The sequence below is a fragment of the Vitis vinifera genome, chromosome 5, assembly GCF_030704535.1.
Source record: "Vitis vinifera cultivar Pinot Noir 40024 chromosome 5, ASM3070453v1".
NCBI classification, from domain to species: Eukaryota; Viridiplantae; Streptophyta; class Magnoliopsida; order Vitales; family Vitaceae; genus Vitis; species Vitis vinifera.
Genome location: NC_081809.1, coordinates 131,210 through 153,406, shown reverse-complemented (window position 1 = coordinate 153,406; position 22,197 = coordinate 131,210). Strand labels below are relative to the sequence as shown.

General features: G+C 38.7%; 2 protein-coding genes across 3 annotated transcripts; both read left to right on the top strand.

Moving 5' to 3' along the window:
* The first annotated feature begins 10,634 nt into the window (after positions 1 to 10,634).
* On the top strand, positions 10,635 to 13,282 carry LOC100255033 (bidirectional sugar transporter SWEET17). Of its 2 annotated transcripts, XM_002269198.5 has the most exons (6): positions 10,653 to 11,116; positions 11,205 to 11,241; positions 11,343 to 11,553; positions 11,632 to 11,793; positions 12,506 to 12,625; positions 13,117 to 13,282. In XM_002269198.5, exons 1-6 carry the CDS (start codon positions 11,083 to 11,085, stop codon positions 13,252 to 13,254), a joined length of 702 nt encoding a protein of 233 aa, XP_002269234.1. In that variant the 5' UTR covers positions 10,653 to 11,082; the 3' UTR covers positions 13,255 to 13,282. The 2 variants fall into 2 exon arrangements, with proteins under 2 accessions (XP_010649584.1, XP_002269234.1); XM_010651282.3 differs by lacking the exons at positions 12,506 to 12,625; positions 13,117 to 13,282 and adding an exon at positions 12,049 to 12,406 and having other exon boundaries at positions 10,635 to 11,116.
* Positions 13,283 to 16,765: 3,483 nt separating this feature from the next.
* On the top strand, positions 16,766 to 18,761 carry LOC100244834 (uncharacterized). Its single transcript, XM_002269990.5, has one exon. The coding sequence runs from the start codon at positions 17,125 to 17,127 to the stop codon at positions 18,385 to 18,387; it is 1,263 nt and encodes a 420-aa protein (XP_002270026.1). The 5' UTR covers positions 16,766 to 17,124; the 3' UTR covers positions 18,388 to 18,761.
* The last annotated feature ends 3,436 nt before the right edge of the window (positions 18,762 to 22,197 follow it).

The following is a 22,197-nucleotide window of genomic DNA, read 5'->3' as shown; positions in this document are numbered from 1 at the left end:
AATAAACTCTTGACAATATTGAAATATCTATGAGTTTGTCCAAATCTTAGTTAACTTGAAAGAGTTGCTCATTGATGCATTAATTCATATGTAGTTGGTTACTTATTTGGTAGCCTAGTTGGGTTGTATTTTTTTTTAAAAAAAAGGATGAACTTCTGCCATTCAAAATCTGATGTTTAAAAAACCCAATCTTCTCTGCAGGAGGGAGAAGAGAACCTATTCCAACAGAAATTGAAGGAAGCTATTTGGGTCCCTCAGCTTTTCCGGATTAGTGTTGCACAACATGAGTACATGAACGAGAAAAGGCAGAGGATAACATCCAGGGCTGTTGTTCCAGTTGATTTTGCAGCTGAATCCAGATTACTGTTGGAGGAGATATCAAAGATGAAGACTTCACAATAGGCTCCTTAGTTTATTTTGTTCTTTGGATAATGATATTTAGTCAGTATGCCTTCAGTTCCCTCTATATCTTAAGACACATCCCATTGAATATAGAGGAAGCTTAATCCTAACTTGGAATGCACATACCATTATTGTAATATATGTTTTGCAGACATACATGGCGTTTTGTTGCATTGTAGAAAAATCACTTAAAAAGCAGTTTCACGAGTTGGGTTTCCATGTGATCGACTTTTGGGCTATCTGGTTAATCACTAACGGTTATTTACCCCTATTTGCAATCCTGCACCTTAATGCTTCAATTTGATATGGGATTGAATTCTTCATGTTTAATGGCTAAGTCCACAATGGTTTGTAGTTCTGCAGTTTATTAAAATTATGATGTTTGAGAAAAGGTTTAGGGCAGCTTCTCAATTGTGGTGATAAAAAGTAGAGTTCAGTTCTTGGTCAACAAATTCTTCTTCATTTGAGATGGGAGAATACTTCCAAAAGTGGAGAAGAGTGTAGAAAGTGGGCATTGCTTTCATGTTTTGGGTGGAAAAAGTCATATAGGGTTTGTTTGGCAAATGCTTTTAAGAATATTTTTTATGTTTTAGAACAAAAAAAAAAAAACATTTGACAATCATAAATTTGCTTTTTGTTTTTTATTCTTAAAAATAAAAAACATAGTGTTTTTGAGAAAATATTTTTTAATTGTTTTTTGATGGTTGTTTAAAACAATAATTATATGAACATGTAGAATGATAAAAAAAAAAAAATATTAGATATAAAAATTATTTTTAAAACATATTAAAAAAGATTAAAAATAAATTTAAAATTAGGTATACAATTCTATAAAACATTAGTGATTAGTTTTAAAAAAATATTGTTAAAAAACCAAAATTTAAAATTATTTTTTAAAAATAATTACCAAATAGAGTTATAATTTCCCAAGAAATGGAAAATTAACGGAAACAAAGAAATGCATTCCTTATCAATATCTTGGTATTTTTGCTACAACATATAGTTGTGATTTCAAATAAATGAGGTGGTGTTTGTTTTTATAGGTAAATGGAAAAAGCTCAACCGAAAAACAAACACCACTTCAGCAAGTATAGATCATGGCAAATCCAGCTATATTGCAAAAAGCAATGTTAGAAAATGAGTTGCATCAAAGAAGATCAAGCTTCTAACGAAGACCGGAAACTTAGTTTCAAAGAACAAGCTGCATTTGATTAGATTGGATAGTTTTGAGTACTTGGGTAGTGACCAACATACAGCTAGCTAGGCAGAATGTGTGAAATCTATAATTTTATTGGAGAGATTTCTACCCTAAGCTACAGTCTTGAGAAGTTGCATTTTACACTATCATCCCTTCTTGTAGGGAGAGACTAAAGTTGCAATCTTATGAAACAATTTAGCAGCATTGCCATCATCATCACCATCATCTTGAGAGAGAGGAGAGGTCCATTCCTGAAAGTCATGGAGGCTGCCAGTGAAATATGTGAAGAGTCCATCAACTCCTATCTTGTTTATCCAATAATCATATTCTGCATATGGGTCTTGATGGAAGTTGAAGTGTAAGAACTGGTTCTCATTCCGATAAGTGTATGGGTGTACCTGCCATCACAATTCACAAGTTGAGTTTCTGATGACTTTTGCTCAATGCTTATGAAATACTTGCACATGAAAAAGAGAAATTTGAGATTTCCTAACAAGAAAATTTTGAAAGAAAACTAAAATCAGTAAACCAAAATTTGCACATGATCATGATCAGGACAAATCGAATCCTATAATTCTTCTAGAGTACACATATCTAGATCTTCAAATTTCTACATAAAATAATTACCGAAAAGCACACAAGAAAAATGAAATCCTCAGATGCAATCTTAGACAAACAGAACCATGAATTTTTTTCTTTTTCCTTTCAAGGAAATTGAGCACCATGAATCAACGTGTTCATAGAGACCTAAAACCATGTTTAACAATTGTGAAAATTAAATAATTAGTGAAAATTAGTGCATCATGGATGTTTCTTAGCTCAACACCTTCAAACCCGTTCCCCCTCATATGAAGTTTAAGTTCATTCATAGAGATAACAAGTTTAATCTTTAATGGAGGAATGAAGAGAACCACATTATTGGATGGTCTAAGGGTCACCAAGGAAGACTTGATGCTTGGGAGAGGTTGAGTTCAAGTTTACCTTAAGGTAGTACCTAGGGTCCCTTAAGGTAGTACCTCAAGGCCACTAAGGTATTACCTAAGGGCCCTTAAGGTAGTACCTAAGGTAGTACCTAAGCTAGAGTCCGAAGAAACCATTGGTGGAGCACTTGAGGAATGAAGAGTACCACATAATTGGATGGTCTAAGGGTCACCAAGGAAGACTCGAGGCTTTGGAGTGGTTGAGTTTATGTTTACCTTAAGGTAGTACCTAGGGTCCCTTAAGGTAGTACCTCAAGGCCACTAAGGTAGCACCTAAGGGCCCTTAAGGTAGCACCTAAGCTACAGTCCGAAGAAACCGTTGGTGGAGCACTTGAGGAATGAAGAGAACAACATTATGGGATGGTCTAAGGGTGACCAAGGAAGACCCGAGGCTTGGGAGAGGTTGAGTTGAAATTTACCTTAAGGTAGTACCTAGGGTCCCTTAAGGTAGTACCTTAAGGCCACTAAGGTAGTACCTTAAGGCCACTAAGGTAGTACCTAAGGAACAGTAGCAAAAAACCATTGGTGGACCACTTGAGGACTCAAGAGAAGCATATAATGGCATGGTTTAAGGGTGACAAAGGAAAACCCGAGGCTTGGGAGATGTTGAGTTGAAGTTTGCTAAGGTAGTACCTAGGGTCCCTTAAGGTAGTACCTGAAGGCCACTAAGGTACTACCTTAAGGCCACTAAGGTAGTACCTAAGGAATAGTAGCAAAAAACCATTGGTGGACCACTTGAAAACTCAAGAGAAGCATATAATGGCATGGTCTAAGGGTGACAAAGGAAGACCCGAGGCTTGGGAGATGTTGGGTTGAAGTTTAGCTAAGGTAGTACCTAGGGTCCCTTAAGGTAGTACCTCAAGGCCACTAAGGTAGTACCTAAGGAATAGTAGCAAAAAACCATTGGTGGACCACTTGAGGACTCAAGAGAAGCATATAATGGCATGGTCTAAGGGTGACAAAGGAAGACCCGAGGCTTGGGAGATGTTGGGTTGAAGTTTAGCTAAGGTAGTACCTAGGGTCCCTTAAGGTAGTACCTCAAGGCCACTAAGGTAGTACCTAAAGGCCATTAAGGTAGTACCTAAGCAACAGTAGCAAAAAACCATTGGTGGACCACTCTAGGACTCAAGAGAAGCATATAATGGCATGGTCTAAGGGTCACAAATGAAGACCCGAGGCTTGGAAGAGGTTGAGTTGAAGTTTAGCTAGGGTAGTACCTAGGGTCCTTTAAGGTAGTACCTGAAGGCCACTAAGGTAGTACCTAAAGGCCATTAAGGTAGTACCTAAGCAACAGTAGCAAAAAACCATTGGTGGACCACTTGAGGACTCAAGAGAAGCATATAATGGCATGGTCTAAGGGTGACAAAGGAAGACCCGAGGCTTGGGAGATGTTGAGTTGAAGTTTAGCGAAGGTAGTACCTAGGGTCCCTTAAGGTAGTACCTGAAGGCCACTAAGGTAGTACCTTAAGGCTACTAAGGTAGTACCTAAGGAACAGTAGCAAAAAACCATTGGTGGACCACTTGAGGACTCAAGAGAAGCATATAATGGCATGGTTTAAGGGTGACAAAGGAAAACCCGAGGCTTGGGAGATGTTGAGTTGAAGTTTGCTAAGATAGTACCTAGGGTCCCTTAAGGTAGTACCTGAAGGCCACTAAGGTACTACCTTAAGGCCACTAAGGTACTACCTTAAGGCCACTAAGGTAGTACTTAAGGAATAGTAGCAAAAAACCATTGGTGGACCACTTGAGGACTCAAGAGAAGCATATAATGGCATGGTCTAAGGGTGACAAAGGAAGACCCGAGGCTTGGGAGATGTTGAGTTGAAGTTTAGCTAAGGTAGTACCTAGGGTCCTTTAAGGTAGTACCTGAAGGCCACTAAGGTAGTACCTAAGGAATAGTAGCAAAAAACCATTGGTGGACCACTTGAGGACTCAAGAGAAGCATATAATGGCATGGTCTAAGGGTGACAAAGGAAGACCCGAGGCTTGGGAGATGTTGAGTTGAAGTTTAGCTAAGGTAGTACCTAGGGTCCCTTAAGGTAGTACCTGAAGGCTACTAAGGTAGTACCTTAAGGCCATTAAGGTAGTACCTAAGGAACATTAGCAAAAAACCATTAGTGGACCACTTGAGGACTCAAGAGAAGCATATAATGGCATGGTCTAAGGGTCACAAATGAAGAACAGAGGCTTGGGAGATGTTGGGTTGAAGTTTAGCTAAGGTAGTACCTAGGGTCCCTTAAGGTAGTACCTCAAGGCCACTAAGGTAGTACCTAAAGGCCATTAAGGTAGTACCTAAGCAACAGTAGCAAAAAACCATTGGTGGACCACTCTAGGACTCAAGAGAAGCATATAATGGCATGGTCTAAGGGTCACAAATGAAGACCCGAGGCTTGGAAGAGGTTGAGTTGAAGTTTAGCTAGGGTAGTACCTAGGGTCCTTTAAGGTAGTACCTGAAGGCCACTAAGGTAGTACCTAAAGGCCATTAAGGTAGTACCTAAGCAACAGTAGCAAAAAACCATTGGTGGACCACTTGAGGACTCAAGAGAAGCATATAATGGCATGGTCTAAGGGTGACAAAGGAAGACCCGAGGCTTGGGAGATGTTGAGTTGAAGTTTAGCTAAGGTAGTACCTAGGGTCCCTTAAGGTAGTACCTGAAGGCCACTAAGGTAGTACCTTAAAGCCACTAAGGTAATACCTAGGGAACAGTAGCAAAAAACCATTGGTGGACCACTTGAGGACTCAAGAGAAGCATATAATGGCATGGTATAAGGGTGACAAAGGAAGACCCGAGGCTTGGGAGATGTTGGGTTGAAGTTTAGCTAAGGTAGTACCTAGGGTCCCTTAAGGTAGTACCTCAAGGCCACTAAGGTAGTACCTAAGGAATAGTAGCAAAAAACCATTGGTGGACCACTTGAGAACTCAAGAGAAGCATATAATGGCATGGTCTAAGGGTGACAAAGGAAGACCCGAGGCTTGGGAGATGTTGGGTTGAAGTTTAGCTAAGGTAGTACCTAGGGTCCCTTAAGGTAGTACCTCAAGGCCACTAAGGTAGTACCTAAAGGCCATTAAGGTAGTACCTAAGCAACAGTAGCAAAAAACCATTGGTGGACCACTCTAGGACTCAAGAGAAGCATATAATGGCATGGTCTAAGGGTCACAAATGAAGACCCGAGGCTTGGAAGAGGTTGAGTTGAAGTTTAGCTAGGGTAGTACCTAGGGTCCTTTAAGGTAGTACCTGAAGGCCACTAAGGTAGTACCTAAAGGCCATTAAGGTAGTACCTAAGCAACAGTAGCAAAAAACCATTGGTGGACCACTTGAGGACTCAAGAGAAGCATATAATGGCATGGTCTAAGGGTGACAAAGGAAGACCCGAGGCTTGGGAGATGTTGAGTTGAAGTTTAGCGAAGGTAGTACCTAGGGTCCCTTAAGGTAGTACCTGAAGGCCACTAAGGTAGTACCTTAAGGCTACTAAGGTAGTACCTAAGGAACAGTAGCAAAAAACCATTGGTGGACCACTTGAGGACTCAAGAGAAGCATATAATGGCATGGTTTAAGGGTGACAAAGGAAAACCCGAGGCTTGGGAGATGTTGAGTTGAAGTTTGCTAAGATAGTACCTAGGGTCCCTTAAGGTAGTACCTGAAGGCCACTAAGGTACTACCTTAAGGCCACTAAGGTACTACCTTAAGGCCACTAAGGTAGTACTTAAGGAATAGTAGCAAAAAACCATTGGTGGACCACTTGAGGACTCAAGAGAAGCATATAATGGCATGGTCTAAGGGTGACAAAGGAAGACCCGAGGCTTGGGAGATGTTGAGTTGAAGTTTAGCTAAGGTAGTACCTAGGGTCCTTTAAGGTAGTACCTGAAGGCCACTAAGGTAGTACCTAAGGAATAGTAGCAAAAAACCATTGGTGGACCACTTGAGGACTCAAGAGAAGCATATAATGGCATGGTCTAAGGGTGACAAAGGAAGACCCGAGGCTTGGGAGATGTTGAGTTGAAGTTTAGCTAAGGTAGTACCTAGGGTCCCTTAAGGTAGTACCTGAAGGCTACTAAGGTAGTACCTTAAGGCCATTAAGGTAGTACCTAAGGAACATTAGCAAAAAACCATTAGTGGACCACTTGAGGACTCAAGAGAAGCATATAATGGCATGGTCTAAGGGTCACAAATGAAGAACAGAGGCTTGGGAGATGTTGGGTTGAAGTTTAGCTAAGGTAGTACCTAGGGTCCCTTAAGGTAGTACCTCAAGGCCACTAAGGTAGTACCTAAAGGCCATTAAGGTAGTACCTAAGCAACAGTAGCAAAAAACCATTGGTGGACCACTCTAGGACTCAAGAGAAGCATATAATGGCATGGTCTAAGGGTCACAAATGAAGACCCGAGGCTTGGAAGAGGTTGAGTTGAAGTTTAGCTAGGGTAGTACCTAGGGTCCTTTAAGGTAGTACCTGAAGGCCACTAAGGTAGTACCTAAAGGCCATTAAGGTAGTACCTAAGCAACAGTAGCAAAAAACCATTGGTGGACCACTTGAGGACTCAAGAGAAGCATATAATGGCATGGTCTAAGGGTGACAAAGGAAGACCCGAGGCTTGGGAGATGTTGAGTTGAAGTTTAGCTAAGGTAGTACCTAGGGTCCCTTAAGGTAGTACCTGAAGGCCACTAAGGTAGTACCTTAAAGCCACTAAGGTAGTACCTAGGGAACAGTAGCAAAAAACCATTGGTGGACCACTTGAGGACTCAAGAGAAGCATATAATGGCATGGTATAAGGGTGACAAAGGAAGACCCGAGGCTTGGGAGATGTTGAGTTGAAGTTTAGCTAAGGTAGTACCTAAGGTCCCTTAAGGTAGTACCTGAAGGCCATTAAGGTAGTACCTAAAGGCCATTAGGGTAGTACCTAAGCAACAGTAGCAAAAAACCATTGGTGGACCACTTGAGGACTCAAGAGAAGCATATAATGGCATGGTCTAAGGGTCACAAATGAAGACCCAAGGCTTGGGAGAGGTTGAGTTGAAGTTTAGCTAAGGTAGTACCTAAGGTCCCTTAAGGTAGTACCTGAAGGCCATTAAGGTAGTACCTTAAGGCCACTAAGGTAGTACCTAAGGAACAGTAGCAAAAAACCATTGGTGGACCACTTGAGGACTCAAGAGAAGCATATAATTGCATGGTCTAAGGGTCACAAATGAAGAACAAAGGCTTGGGAGAGGTTGGGTTGAAGTTTAGCTAAGGTAGTACCTAGGGTCCCTTAAGGTAGTACCTGAAGGCCATTAAGGTAGTACCTAAAGGTCATTAAGGTAGTACCTAAGCAACTTAAAAGCAAAACCACTGTATTTGATAATCTCTGCCATAATGCTTCCTACCTTACAGAAATGCTAAATTTAGCTGAACAATGGGGATGGACTGGCAATGACACTGAAACTCATCTGGGAAAACTTCTGAAGCAAATGATCGATGAGAGTGACCCTAAATTACCATTTGGATACATCAAATTGGATGAGGTTTACTTGCAAATAACATAATTTTGTTTTTTAGATTCTTGATTTGGTTGTGAATTAATTCTCAGGCTCTGTTGCATGGCTTGGAAATTGAATGCAATTTCATTATTGATTTTCCTCTTATGTTCCTAGGTAGCAAGCCGTGCAAAAATAAACTCTCCTCCCCTCATGACCATGATGAGCGCCCTGAACAAGGTATCCTCCTAGTGTTCTCTTTTAGAGGCTTTTCAATTGTCATTAGCCAAGAAACAGAGTCAGGTAATTTTTTTTTTTTGTTGCCTGATCCAGATGATGTTTACTTGCACAAGTCTTTTGGTCTAAAAACTCATCAAGCCCCAACTTAGGAGAATGGGAAAAATATAAGGGGAAATTATAATATGGTATGGCATTTTATTGTTCTATAGAAGCTGATCACTCCCAATTGAAGTTGGAGATATTTGCTATGGTCTGGAGCTCCAACAAATGGTTTACAGAAACTGATGCAGTCCATCTGTTGGATTTGGTTGTTGCAGGAGGGATATGCTGTTAGCAGGTCACACATTGCCTCCAACGCAATTAAGACAAACTGCCCAATGGCAGTCTCCATTAGGATTGCAAAGGAACTTCAGCAATGTTGAGCGACTTGAGACCAAAATGGACATTCTGCTACCTCGAGCCTTCTGGGGAAAGCTGCATCTAGCTACCTTGCCCAGCAATAGATGGTTTTATCCTTGTGCCCATCAAAGGAGGGATAAACTAAACCAACTTCGTCTATTACTGCAATCCACCATACACCATCTGCTTTTGTACTTGAGGAATTGATTGATGAAAATTGTTGGAATCAATTTTCATTCAGTGTTAGCATCTTAACTTAACCGAGTCCCTAGCCAGGCTGTGGCAGAGGAGGGGGAATTCGATCAATGGAAAATGAATGTGAATCTCACCTCGCAAAGATGAAACCGGAGGCTGAAAATTCAGTGAAGAAGATGCAATTCATTTGTATTTAACTGAAAATTTCTGACACTGAAGGTCACAATTCTTTTAAATGGTACGGGACTCACCCCTTGATTTGAGATTGTAGGCTACAGCCACTTTCAACGCCGGGCCATATGCTATTTAGAGCCAGTTGTCTTAAGTTAGACTTTTAACGAGGATTTTGCTTACACCGTACAGCTCGTAAGCACCTAAGCCCCAAAAATATCAAACCAGTAACAGATTCATTTCCTCTTTCCTCTGCTCAGCTGCGTGATCCAGATGCATTAAAACCAAATGGACCTTGAAGATGACAGCTAATGTATGAGCATTCAAGTAAAACCCAAGCATAAAATTTGAGTATCTGCTACTGGCTGCTTGGGCCATCCGACAAAGTACCAAAAAAGCACTGAACCTAAATTTTGATTACAGCTTACAAGCTTTCGATTTTTCACTGAGAAATTCACACAACAGAGAGAAAAGAGAGAGAAGAGAAAGAAGCTAAGGACTCTCTGTGACTTTCTCTCCTTTTGCCCTAACCTGGTTTCCCCAAATTTCAGAGTCGGGTCTTGCGTGGGTTTTGCTAACTTGTTTAAGATTTTTGTGTTTATTTAAAAGCACAACCCGTGACATGGAGAGGGAGATGGCTGCTGATATGGAAGGCTGGAGGGGTAATTTTGGAAATGAAATTATAAAACAGTGGATAGTGCATGAAAGGGATATTCTTTTGGGCAACAGTGGACATTTTTTGGGTTATGGAAAGTTGGGTTACCAAAAAGCTATTAGGCCCAAATGGGCGAGCCAAAACACAGTTTTCCCTTTTTTTTTTTTTATAAAAAAAAATAGTTTATTTTTCTTTCAAATATGTTTAGAAATACTATTATTTAAATAAAAAATCCATCTTTCTTGGGGGGTGATGGAAACACGTGGAATGGTGGTCATTTCAGACATGACCATTGAACTTCCAATTATATGAACAAGTGCAGAAAGAAGGAGGGGCCGGGACAGGTAGGCCTTCACTGTCTTTAAGTTTTAACAGCCCACTTGTGGGACCTCCTCACCTCGAAATCGCAAAAAATAAAGTAAAATAAATGGAAAAGGTACCCCACCAGTGGGTGTGGTCAAGGATTCATACATATATTTGAGGGGATTTTTATTTTTTTGGGCCAGTTCTTGTCGAATCAATAATTAAGCGGAATTTGTCTCTGTCAAAGTCACAGACTCACAGCACTAGTAAAAGCGAAACATAAATGCTATAACTTTTTTTTTTTTTTTAATTCCCCATTAAGATTTAAGTTTTTTACGTTATATACTTTTAAAATTTTGGCATGCCTCCCATTCCCATTCGCTTTCATTTGTTTTTGTCACGTTCCCTCCACTTGATTGGACATTATTGGGGGTGGAACCTACATCATTGTTTTTATCAACTTGACAGAAAAATTGATTTTTTTTTTCTTCTTTAAGAAGAGTTCAACTTTAAAAAAGACAGGGATGGCAGCATGTGGGTCCAAACGTGATTCACACCCCCGTTTATTTTGTTGAGTAGGTGAGAATAGGGCGATCCAGCCCAACTCATCATGTCCATTTCGTACCATTGGTTCTCCGTTTTTCCAGACCCCAAATTTCCAATTCCTCCACTCTACTCGTTTTTTTTTTTCTTTTTAAAATTAAATTATTTTTCAATCCACTTCTATGACATGCTTGATTGCCTCTGCAACGGATTTATTTTATTTTATTTTGAAACTTAAACTAAGAAAATATAACCCAAATGATTTAGCCATGTCAGTGCAGTCGGAATAATTCAGTCATTAATCTTCGTCATTTATTTGTGGAAAAGAATCAACTATCAAGATATCCAACGCCATAAAGGAGGTCTCATCATAAAAAATCCAACCCATTTGCTGTAGAGGGTTATGAGCTACTTCATTAAATTAAAAGGCAACAATACAGGGAAACCTCGCACAAAGAAATAAGAATTCTTCCCACCTTCTCTTTCTTTCCCTCCCTCACAAAGGCACCAAACCACAACTTCCCACTAACTGCATCTTCATTTCGGACATGGAAAGCTTGAGTTTCTTCGCTGGAGTAATAGGTGAGGGACCGTTGTAGATCTGTACACAGCAATGCATTCATGCAAAGAAATGGATAGGGAACTGATCATAGGGTTTTCCTTGTTGCAGGTAACATCATCTCAGTGCTGGTGTTTCTAGCTCCCATGTAAGTTCTTTCATGCTTTGACACAGCTTGATTCTTCTCGTTCTGTACTAAACATTAAACATCAGTTGATGATCAACTCCTATCTTATGATGAAATTGCAGTGGAACGTTTTGGCGAATAGTAAAGCACCGATCGACCCAGGACTTTGAGAGCCTTCCCTACGTTTGCACTTTGTTGAACTCATCCTTGTGGACTTACTATGGAATTATCAAGCCCGGGGAAATACTTGTAGCTACTGTTAATGGTTTTGGTGTGGTTGTTGAAGCTGCCTATGTTACCTTATTCCTCATATACGCACCGGCAAAAATGAGGGTAACTTCATCTGAATTTTCACCATCACACTTTGTGGCTTACCGCCTTCTTCCATGGCTGATTTGTTACGAATTACAGGCCAAAACCGTCGCTCTGGTCAGCCTCTTGGATGTGGGGTTTCTAGCTGCAGCAATTCTAGTGACTCGCTTGGCATTGCAAGGAGATACGCGGATTGATGCACTAGGGTTCATATGTTCCGGCCTCAACATTGTAATGTACGGCTCGCCTCTAGCTGCCATGGTGAGAATTACTGCTTGCTCATCATCTATATTTGCAGTCACTGAGATTTTTCTTTGGTAATTGGGAATTAACGACACAGTGATTTCGATGGGGTGATCCAGTTTTGATTTGGGAGCATTGAACTGGATGATCTTCTGATCCAATTAAAACGAAACCTTAGTCTTCAACCAAAACTTAACAAATAATTAGCTAACATGAATCATTTCCTCTGAAAAGTAGTCTCAGTTTGTCATTATAATTTTTATTTACTCGTAGACTTTCATCCTCCTCTTCATTCCAACAAGGCAGGTTACTGTGCAGTGGGACACTTCAACTTGGTGTAAGGATGGTTGTAGGGATTTGGAAGTGGCTCTTGGTATATGCCAGGAGATAACCTATCCAGATTTGTGTGGTCCGCAATCTATAGTAATAGAATAGTGTTTTCGGACGTGGAGGGAGGGCGGCCACATGCCATTAATGTACTTTAATACAGTAGTTGCATAGGGAAATGAGGGAGAGAGGGGGTTGAAGCCAAAGTTACATCTGCTCACTTGCAATGGATGGCCTTTTGTCAATCCAAAACCCTCAGCATGCATCTTACCTTTGATTCAAAATAAATTTCTTTATTTACTCAGATTTGGACAAAAGATGATGAATAGGATTGTAGCAGATGCAGCTTGTATATGGTGAGGGATTAATGCTAAATATATATGCTTGTCCAAATCATGTTCAGAAAACAGTGGTGACAACCAAGAGCGTGGAGTTCATGCCATTCTTTCTCTCATTTTTCCTTTTCTTGAATGGAGGGATTTGGACCATCTACGCTGTGCTTGTCCGGGATTACTTCCTCGCTGTAAGTTATTACTTGTTACATTAATTTGATCATGATCACCATCACCACCACCACCACCCACCTCAATAATGATCACTTCATCGTTTAATTTCCTCAAAATTAACATAGCTTTCACCATAAACCATGTTAATTTTAGTCGTTCTGATTTGTTTCAATTTAATTTATAGAAAAATAGTGCCCTAGTCATGCCCAGGGCCCAGGGCCCAGGGGTATACCGTGTACGTTATATAAGCCCTATTGATAAGTACGCTCCCTGCCATCATAATGGACATTGACTCGAAAATAATAAAACAATATATGCGCGTACACCCACGATGAGCAATACTTAGATATTGCAAATCTTCCATCGAAAATTATGACTTTGAAGAGTAGTACTGCAATACGTATGATTTTCCTAACAACATGTGATCATCTTTCAATTTTTCTAAAAGGACATTGAAAAGTAAATATATTTCACACTTGTGATATATTACTACTCTGGTTTAATTTAGGTACCGAACGGGACGGGGCTTGTGCTTGGAACTGCCCAGTTAGTGCTGTATGCAATTTACAGAAACTCAAAACCATCCAACAAATTTTCCATAGAAGATGGGTCGCAAGAAGAGCACCTCATCGCATCTTCCAGCTGAGCACTTAGGATAGAGTACTCTCTGATAACATTTTCACAAGTATTAGGAAGAAGAACAAACAAAAGAAAAAAGAAGGGAAAATGATTTCATCACACTCCATATGTTATATTTTGTTGTGGTAAGGTGTTTGTAAAAACTCACCATTGACTTCTCCAGAGACTTCAATTTTCTGAGTTCTCCGGTTTTGTCATGGATGACATGTATTGTGGATTTTAGATATGAGAAGTGGGTTTTGATTCAGCCCAATGGACTAAATTTGAAAAGGGTTGGGGGTATCCTAATGGGCCTTTGGGCTTTGTCATTTTAATATGTACATACTATCCCACTTTTATCTATTTTCAGCTCGTAATTTCTTTTATGTTTTTGTAAACATTGAAAAGCATTTGAAATTTGATCCCTGGATTTAGTCCCATTTGCCTTTCATCTCTATTTTCTCATATTTACCTTCTTCAGCTTTAGTTCTTTCTAAGGGGCATCATCATGGCTATGTCCTGTGAAAAATAAAAATAATTATTTATGGCTATGTTTGGTTCCCGGAAAGTACAAAGGAGAGAAAAAAAATGCTAAGAAAAATTATTTTCTCATATTTGGTTGTCCTATGAAAAATATCAAAGAAAATCAAATATAATTAAAATTAATTAAAAACTTATGTATTTTTAAATTATTTAATCTTTATATTGATGAGTTAAAATAAATAAAATGAGTTTGAAGTAACAAAAAAAATAATTTATCAACTTTTAATCTATTTTTTTATTTTCCTTCACTTTTTCTTTCCTTCTTCTTTTCCTTTGTATTTTCTTTCCCTCGCATTTTCCCTCAAATTTTCCGGGAACCAAACATAGCCTATATATTTGAGTCAAAATCAAACCAACCTTTTAATCATATAAAAATCAAATCAAACCAAAAGTTTTACTTTGAGTTCATTTTTCCATCATTAGTTGGATATAAGTCAATTCAAGTACGAAATTAATTTTAAAAAATGTAAAATTAATTCGATCAAAACCTGTAAAAAAAATGTATAAATATAAAAATACTCATCTAATATCAAGTTCTTAAAATGTTAGTTTCATTAGATTTTTATTGATTCACAAGAACTGAACTAACTAAATCAATTTTCATATTTTCTAAATCAAACCAATTTTCATGATTGTTAAAAATTGAATCAATTCAATTGAATTAAATTGTTTTTTTTCAAAATTTCAGTTTTCACTCCCTCATCGTCCCTTCGTAACCAAAACAATGGAGATGGATGAGAATTGATAAAAGAGAAAAAAAAAAGACCTTTATGATATATTAAAAAAAAAAAAAACAAGTGTCTCATCAAATATAGACATACTTTGAAACTTACTACCAAAATAGTGGGCTACTCATATATCATGCCATATATAGGTCATATAAGATGTATATATTAAAATCTGGTTTGTGGTTTCATAAAAAGGAAGAATAGACCTTAAGATTAAAAACCACATTTAGAAGATGAGGTTCAATTTAAAATAGAAACGATAGGAGATGAGATTTTGGTTAAAAAATCACATTCAAAAGAAACTATATTTAGAAGATGAGCTTTAAATTCAAATTTAGAAGATAGGATTTTAATTCAAAATTTAGAGGTTGCGGTTTTAATTCAAATTGACAACATTTTATTATTTTGTTTTGTTTTGTTTTAATTTTTTGTTGATTTGAAATTTTATTAAATATTTTTTTTATATTTATTTTTATTTGTTAATTTTATCCCTATCATCTCTCACTTAAAATAAGAAAAATATTTGATAAAATTTTAAATTAATAAAAATAAAAATACATTTAATCAAACATAAAAAAGGAGGTGAATGAAATTAATTTTTTTTTTAATTTAAAGTATATAACTTTTGTATATTTATTATATAATTTTAAATAGAAATAAGTTAGTGATATAAATAATACGTGTGCCTTGTAATTATATAAATGTAGTTTGTAAATTTGAATTGCAACCACATCTTTAAGACGTGGTTTTGTTTTAAATTAAAAGAAACCACCATCTTTCAAATATATAGGACTTTACCTTTTGAATATGATTTCCTATGTATACTGCATGCCATCAGAAGATTATTTTCATAATTAGTTTGGACTTTGGAGGGGCGTGTAGGGTTGATTGTTATTATCATTTTTAATCTTAGATTCTGGGAATACTAAAGGCTAGGATGGTACGGTCTAGTGGGCTAACTACTAAGTCGATTGTACCCCAGGGCCCAAGATCATATGGTTCCAGAACACGAACCAAATCGCACCCAGCGCAAGTTAGATTCAACAAGGAGCAATCCAACTAAAATGTACCAGGCTTACCAGGTGGCAAAATCATTTTAAAAAGGACACAAACAAGAGTGCGGGTCCCACGATCCAACGGCTGATGTGACAGTACCTCGCTCCAGGGGGCAGGATAAGATCTGAATCTACCCTTTTCTTTCTTAAGAAAAAGGAAAAGAAAATAGGAACGACCCGATCGAGATCGGACGGCAGGGGAGGAGTTGATGGTGCGTGAACTTTTGTGCTGCAAAATTCAAGGAAAGAAATAATTGGGAGATGGACCAAACTTAAAAGTCCTAACTGGACATGCAGATAGGCTTTATATTAAAGGATTGAAGTTGAGATGCTATCACATGTAGGTTTGAAATTAAAATAAGCTGGGCCCTACTAATTTAATTTCACTACACTACTTAGTGTCACTTCCCCTCAGCCCTCACTTTATATTTCTAAGATTTTGATCAGCTTGGGTCGTCTTATCTATTCGGTAGCATCAATCATGATATGTGTGATTTGTACTCCTTTTATACATTGGTATATTTTGGCCTCATATTTCTACCCTTCTTCAATGAATGAGAGATCATACATTTTTATTCATTTTTTTTAAAAAAAAATGCCTGTTAGACAGTGTGGGGGGATCAAATCTCATGTTACACTTTTAATGATCTAAATTTAAATTTATAACTTAATTTTTAGAAGAGGTTATTTAATCTTTTAACTGCATTTGTTCAAGGATATATGTGTCATGGAAAGACGTATGGTGAATCATATTATTATTTTATTGTGATGGAGTGATTATGAAGTTTTGGTAAAAGGAATTATGGGATGGGGGGCTTCGATCCTTGACATTAAAAACATCAATTCAAATCTCAATCAAGGAGCACAGTCTTTCACAGAGGGCTTAAAAGAAAACAGAAATAATTATTAAAGTAGCAAGATGGGAAAACCTCACCAAGGAGAGCCACACACACACTCGTTGATACAATAATATAGAAAACAAATAATGATACTTGGTATAATTTTTCTTGATGAAGACAACAAACCCCATCATCAAAACCTAACCGGGTGTAAGGTTGGACACTGAAACATCGTCGGATTTGAGAAGATTAATGGTGGTCGTAGATATATATATATACATATGAGGTCCATGTGCTTTTTATTCAAATCACAGCATCATTACAGTCATTAGGTGGGTGGGTGGGGGCATTTGAGAGTTGAGAGGGAGTTTAGGGGGACTAGTGGGCTATTAGGCAGTAGGGGATTGTCTTATTCTACAATAAAATATATAAGAAAGTCAGGGTTGCACGTGCTCCTGGGGACTCTCCCCCCCAAGACCCCCACCTTGACACTCTTTTACTTGAATGCCACATTTCTCCATTCAATTACTCCCGCTCCGCTCTGACCATCTGCACCAGCGCTCTTTTTTTGAGCTTTTCTTTGTTTGCTTGTGTTCATTTACCTCCTCCTCCTCCTTCTTCTTCCCTTTGTGAATTCTGGGTTTGGATTCGGATTTGGAGTTTTGGGTGTTTGTGGGATGAATGTTGTGTGAGGTTGTGAAGGAGGGGTGAGGCTTGTGAAGTGGGGTGGGTGATGGAGGGTGTGAGGGGAGGGGGGGAGGATGATGTGGGGGAGGGAATGCAGTGCAGTGACCATCCGTACAGGAACAACCCAGGTGGGATCTGTGCTTTTTGCCTGCAGGAGAAGCTAGGGAAGCTGGTTTCTTCCTCTTTTCCTAATGCTATTTTCCCTTCTTCGTCTTCTTCGTCGCCTTCTTTTAGATCTGAGATTGGTGGTGGTGCTGGGGTTGGGGTTGGGGTTGGAGGTGGAGGTGGTGGTGCATCGTCAACTTCACTCTCTGTGCGGCCTACGTCTTCGTCATCATCTTATAGCGCCTCTAAAGATTGTCATTATCATGGAAATTATTCGAGGCGGGCCCGGATCCCTTTTCTGTTAGCTCAAAAGAAGAAGAAAAAGAAGGAGGTGATGGGTTCGGATGCTGTTGGGATCGTTCTCAAGAGGAGCAAGTCCACTACAACTCCTAGGCGTGGCCACTTTTTGGTTGAGTCTGAGGATGCCAACGACTACAGCCCGCAAAAGAGAGGGTTTTGGTCTTTTCTTTACCTCCCCAAATCAACTGCCACTCGGAAAATGGACAAGGCTGTTGGGAGTGCTGTCACTCCAAGGGAGTCCAAGCTCGCAGCGGCAATAACACAAACACATGCCTCGCTCTCCCACAAACCCAAAGATAAGGGTCTGGGATCATCGTCTTTGGCGAAGAAGGAAGAGTTTGTGGACGAATCTGAGAGCCCCAACAGCCATGCAACCGCGTCATCGTCATCGTTCGGACGCAAGGTCTCGAGATCCAGATCTGTGGGGTGTGGAAGCAGGAGCTTCTCGGGTGACTTCTTTGAGAGAATCTCTACTGGGTTCGGCGACTGCACTCTCAGAAGAGTCGAGTCCCAGAGGGAAGGCAAGCCGAAGTCCTCCGGCGCCCACCGTGGCGGCGCTCCAGGTGGCCCTGACCACCAATGCATCAAGGAGAGGGTAAAATGCGGTGGCATCTTTGGTGGGTTCATCATGACTTCATCCTCCTCTTCCTCATCCTCATCGTCATACTGGATGTCATCCACGGTTGAAGACAACGTGAACGGCAAATCCACCGCAGCGGCGGCGCCGGGACCTCTGTCTCACGGCCGAAGCAAAAGCTGGGGCTGGGCATTCGCCAGTCCCATGAGAGCCCTGAGCAAGCCATCATCGTCCAAAGTTGAATACAAAGATGCAGGGAAGAGAGACATTACACCCAATAAACCCAACTTGGCTGCTATTCCTTCTTTGCTGGCTGTGAGAGGCTAATACATGTTATTACACTTTTTACTCAATATCACTCTTTTTCCTCCACGTTTCATCAGTGATGGCACACATTTTCTGGTTCCTTTTCCTTCATTTTAGATTTAGAATTCCGTGGTCTGGTCTTCACCTTTAGATGGGGTGTGGACTGCAGCCTGCAGGTTAGAGATGAAGAAAATAGAAATAATCTTGACCTATTACTGTTATCATCATCATCTTCTTTGTGAATTTCTGGGTTCTTTAATTTTTCTATTGGATCCACAGTGTGCTAGGCTGCCATCTCTCATTCTATTTCTCTGTATTCTTTGTAATGCTTATTATTTATTGTAAGTTTGTATGTTGGTGTTTATGACAAATGGTAAAGAGGTGTTTGATTTCAATATGTTTGGAGGAGCTCGGGTCACATGTCTGCACATGTTTGTTGGTACACAACACACTGGATCATCTGAAGCAAGCAGTGTATTGTCCATGTCCAATTCCCTGTGGACAATTTGGTCTTGGACTTATTTGACTAAATAATTTTCTCTTCTTTTTCATAACTTCAATCCTGGCTCAGTGTATACACGTGGACAAAGTATAAGGTGTGAAGAAGAAAAAATAAATATATTATAAGATCGTCGTCATCTTCTTCTTATTAGTACAATTTGATAACAAATCATATCACAACTAATTTTGAGTTTATCCTAATTTTTCCTATTGATTTTAATTATTTAATAACCTAAAAAAGGTTTCTTGCAATCTAAACTAATTCAAATAACTAAGGTCATTTTTACAAGGGTATCGGAAGTAATAAATAATAATCAACATCACCAGGTTCATGTACTTTTTCGTCCAACTTGCGTTTAAGGGTCGTGGTGCCACTTGCAGTTGCACTGCAACGCTTCTGTGATTATCACATGGAGGCTGGAGCTTTATTCTTTAACAAAAAATTCATTTTAATTATTAAATAGCCATACAGTAGGCAAAGTGGCATTTAAAGAGGCAGAGAGTTTGAGGCAGGTGGTTGAGACTTGACAGGAGGTGAGTCCATTGGGACCAATTCTTACGTGCAGAGGAAGTAGGGTGAAGTCCCTTATGAGTCAAGTCAATTTGGAATCAACAAACGAAATTTTGCGAGAAAGGTTTGAGAAACGAAATTGTTTGTGGCTCGCCCTCCACACCAAACCCCAATGGGAAGTAGGAAGATGAGGGAATTGGCGTGTGAGAGACGAACATGCCATTCTTCTATTGGGGATTGGATGTTTTTATGCAGTCTTTATCGTCTTAACCACGGTTGGGCCAACAATTACCTTATTAGCATATATCCGCGTCGAGTTGGGGTGGCACTGGTTACACAATTTCGACTTTTCAAGCGACGTGAGAACTTTTGCGCTAGGACTGCCACTGGTTATGAGTTGGGGGTCGTCTCAGGTGTTAGTCAATAGGCCATGGTCGGGGATGTGTCCCACAGCCACAGGTAGGGTTGGCAGTTTTTGGATCAGACTTACTTAATTCGACGGATCTAGACAGCCTATTGACATGACCTCCCTTTCTTTCATTTTGTATTTTTTGGGCATAGCACTTCTTTTTATTGGGTTGGATTGAAGACCCTAATCAAACTATGATATCCGATCCGAAGGGTTCAAACACCAGTCATGGAGCTCTTCTCAAGTCGAGCCCGCCTAGCCTTATGCCAAGCTACAGTAGAAAGGCCAACGAACGACCTTAGAATTATCCTTTTGAATTCAAACACGTCTATAGAGGCCTGAGCCTTTTATGTATTAACTATTAAGAAAAGCTATGGTTTTGTATGAAACATTTATACTTCACTTTTATCATTCTGGTTAAAATGGAAGAAAATCATTTTATGGTATTTTTCATCTAGACTAGGATGAGCTCCCAACGGCTGAAGAAATTTTTTTTAAAAAGCTTTAAGCTTGTGAATGATGCCATGGGGCCGGAAAAATACGAAAACACGACAAGTGACGATAGAGGCAGAAGGTGACAAAAGCTTGGATGGGATGACCCAAAAACGCAAATAATAGACATGAAAAGGCTGTTTGGGGTGACATGCATTGTTATTGGCCCAATGTCTGTGCACGTATGCTTTTGGACCTACCAGTCATAAATAAGTGTGGACAACCACTTGTTTACATGTGGGTGACACCCTACACTGAGATTCAAACACATCCCCTCTCATCAAATCAGGTTTTTAACCCATAATGTATATCCTCTTATTCAATTAATAATTGAATTTTTTTAATAATAATATATAACATTATCTTTAAATCTTAAAAAAAAAAGAATTGAATTTTAATATAAGACATTTTCTAGATTTTATATAATATTTTTAATTATACTTTCTCAATTTTAGACATACAAAAATAAAATCAAACGATAAGATTTGATATAATATGAAAAAATGTGAATTAAAATTACAAGTTTTGATTTCCTGGATACTTAGGGCTAGAGACTAAACATAACATACCCGGGAAGTGTTGAGGTGTGCAATAATTTTTAGAGATTGGTGACTAAAGAAACTTGTAATTATACAATCTGAACTTTTCACTCCCAAACCATGTTGTATCATGCCACTTGGCTTAAGTACTCCCATCATAGTCTTCTGCAAGATAACTGAGCACAAATATTTAAATTTCATAAAATTGTATAACATCTCATTATCCTATATATATTACAAAAGCAATTCAATAAAATATCACACGTCTTTGACTATGTTTGGGGGATGAAAATAGCCTAACCACGTTTGTGAACATAGTCTCATATAAATGTAATACATAAGGTAAGGTTGGATGAACATATATATATATATATATATATAAGGTAGAAAAATACGTGTAATTATTTGCTTCTAGAATTATATCTGCTCGCTTTGTTGCTTGTCATCTTTTGGAAATGTTCCAAGATTTGGCTATCCAGTCTGTCACTCTTCTAAGATATTAAGCCAGCCATGGCCACAGTGGTCAAACTTCTATTATATTTTTTCTTTTTTATGTTTTTAAGGAGTGAATAGCCAGCGGCAACCTTTTTTGGCGAAGCTCTTCCACTCATGCACATGTGGTGGCAATTGCTTTGACTAGTTCTTAAGCAAAAATACAATTCTGCTAGGAGAACATTCATTCGTGAATCATTTTAATTTTTAGTTTGGTCATGAATTATGGGATTATACAATAGGGGAGACCATACCTTGTATAAATTAATCATTGTAATCTAGTTAATTGATGATGGCTGAAAAGGAAATTTTGGTTATTAATAAGTAGAGTAATTAACTCATTAGTTTGACTGAACATAAAGATATTAAAAGAGACCGTACTGATCGCTTAATAAACATACTATAATTAGTGGAACTTCTGATGGAAGTTAACATAGAAAGTGGTGGTAATGAAAACTTACTTTAATGCCATGTGTTAATATATCTTATCGATTAATTATTTTTATTACAAGAAACATATTCTCTACAGAAGAAATATGTGTTGTAAATAAGAATTTAAGTATGATTGAGGAAGGTGGTGTCAATGCATCTGATCAGGGCCATGAAGAAGAGCCCCCCTGGACCTTTTTAGCTAACATATTCTTTCATCCATACCATGCTGGTCACTGCCAGGAGCACGAATCTTATATGACTACATTTGTCAAACATCTCTCATATGTTAATTTAATGCAAAATATTATTGCCTTCTAATTAAGCTTAGAAAAAAATGCCTGTCACTCGACTCTTTTGGTCCTTTGATATAATTAAACCTTCAAATGAGGCACTTGGTTGCATAGGCTCCTTAAGAAAGAGAGGCAGAGATACTTTGGTCATACAAGTAGCTAGAA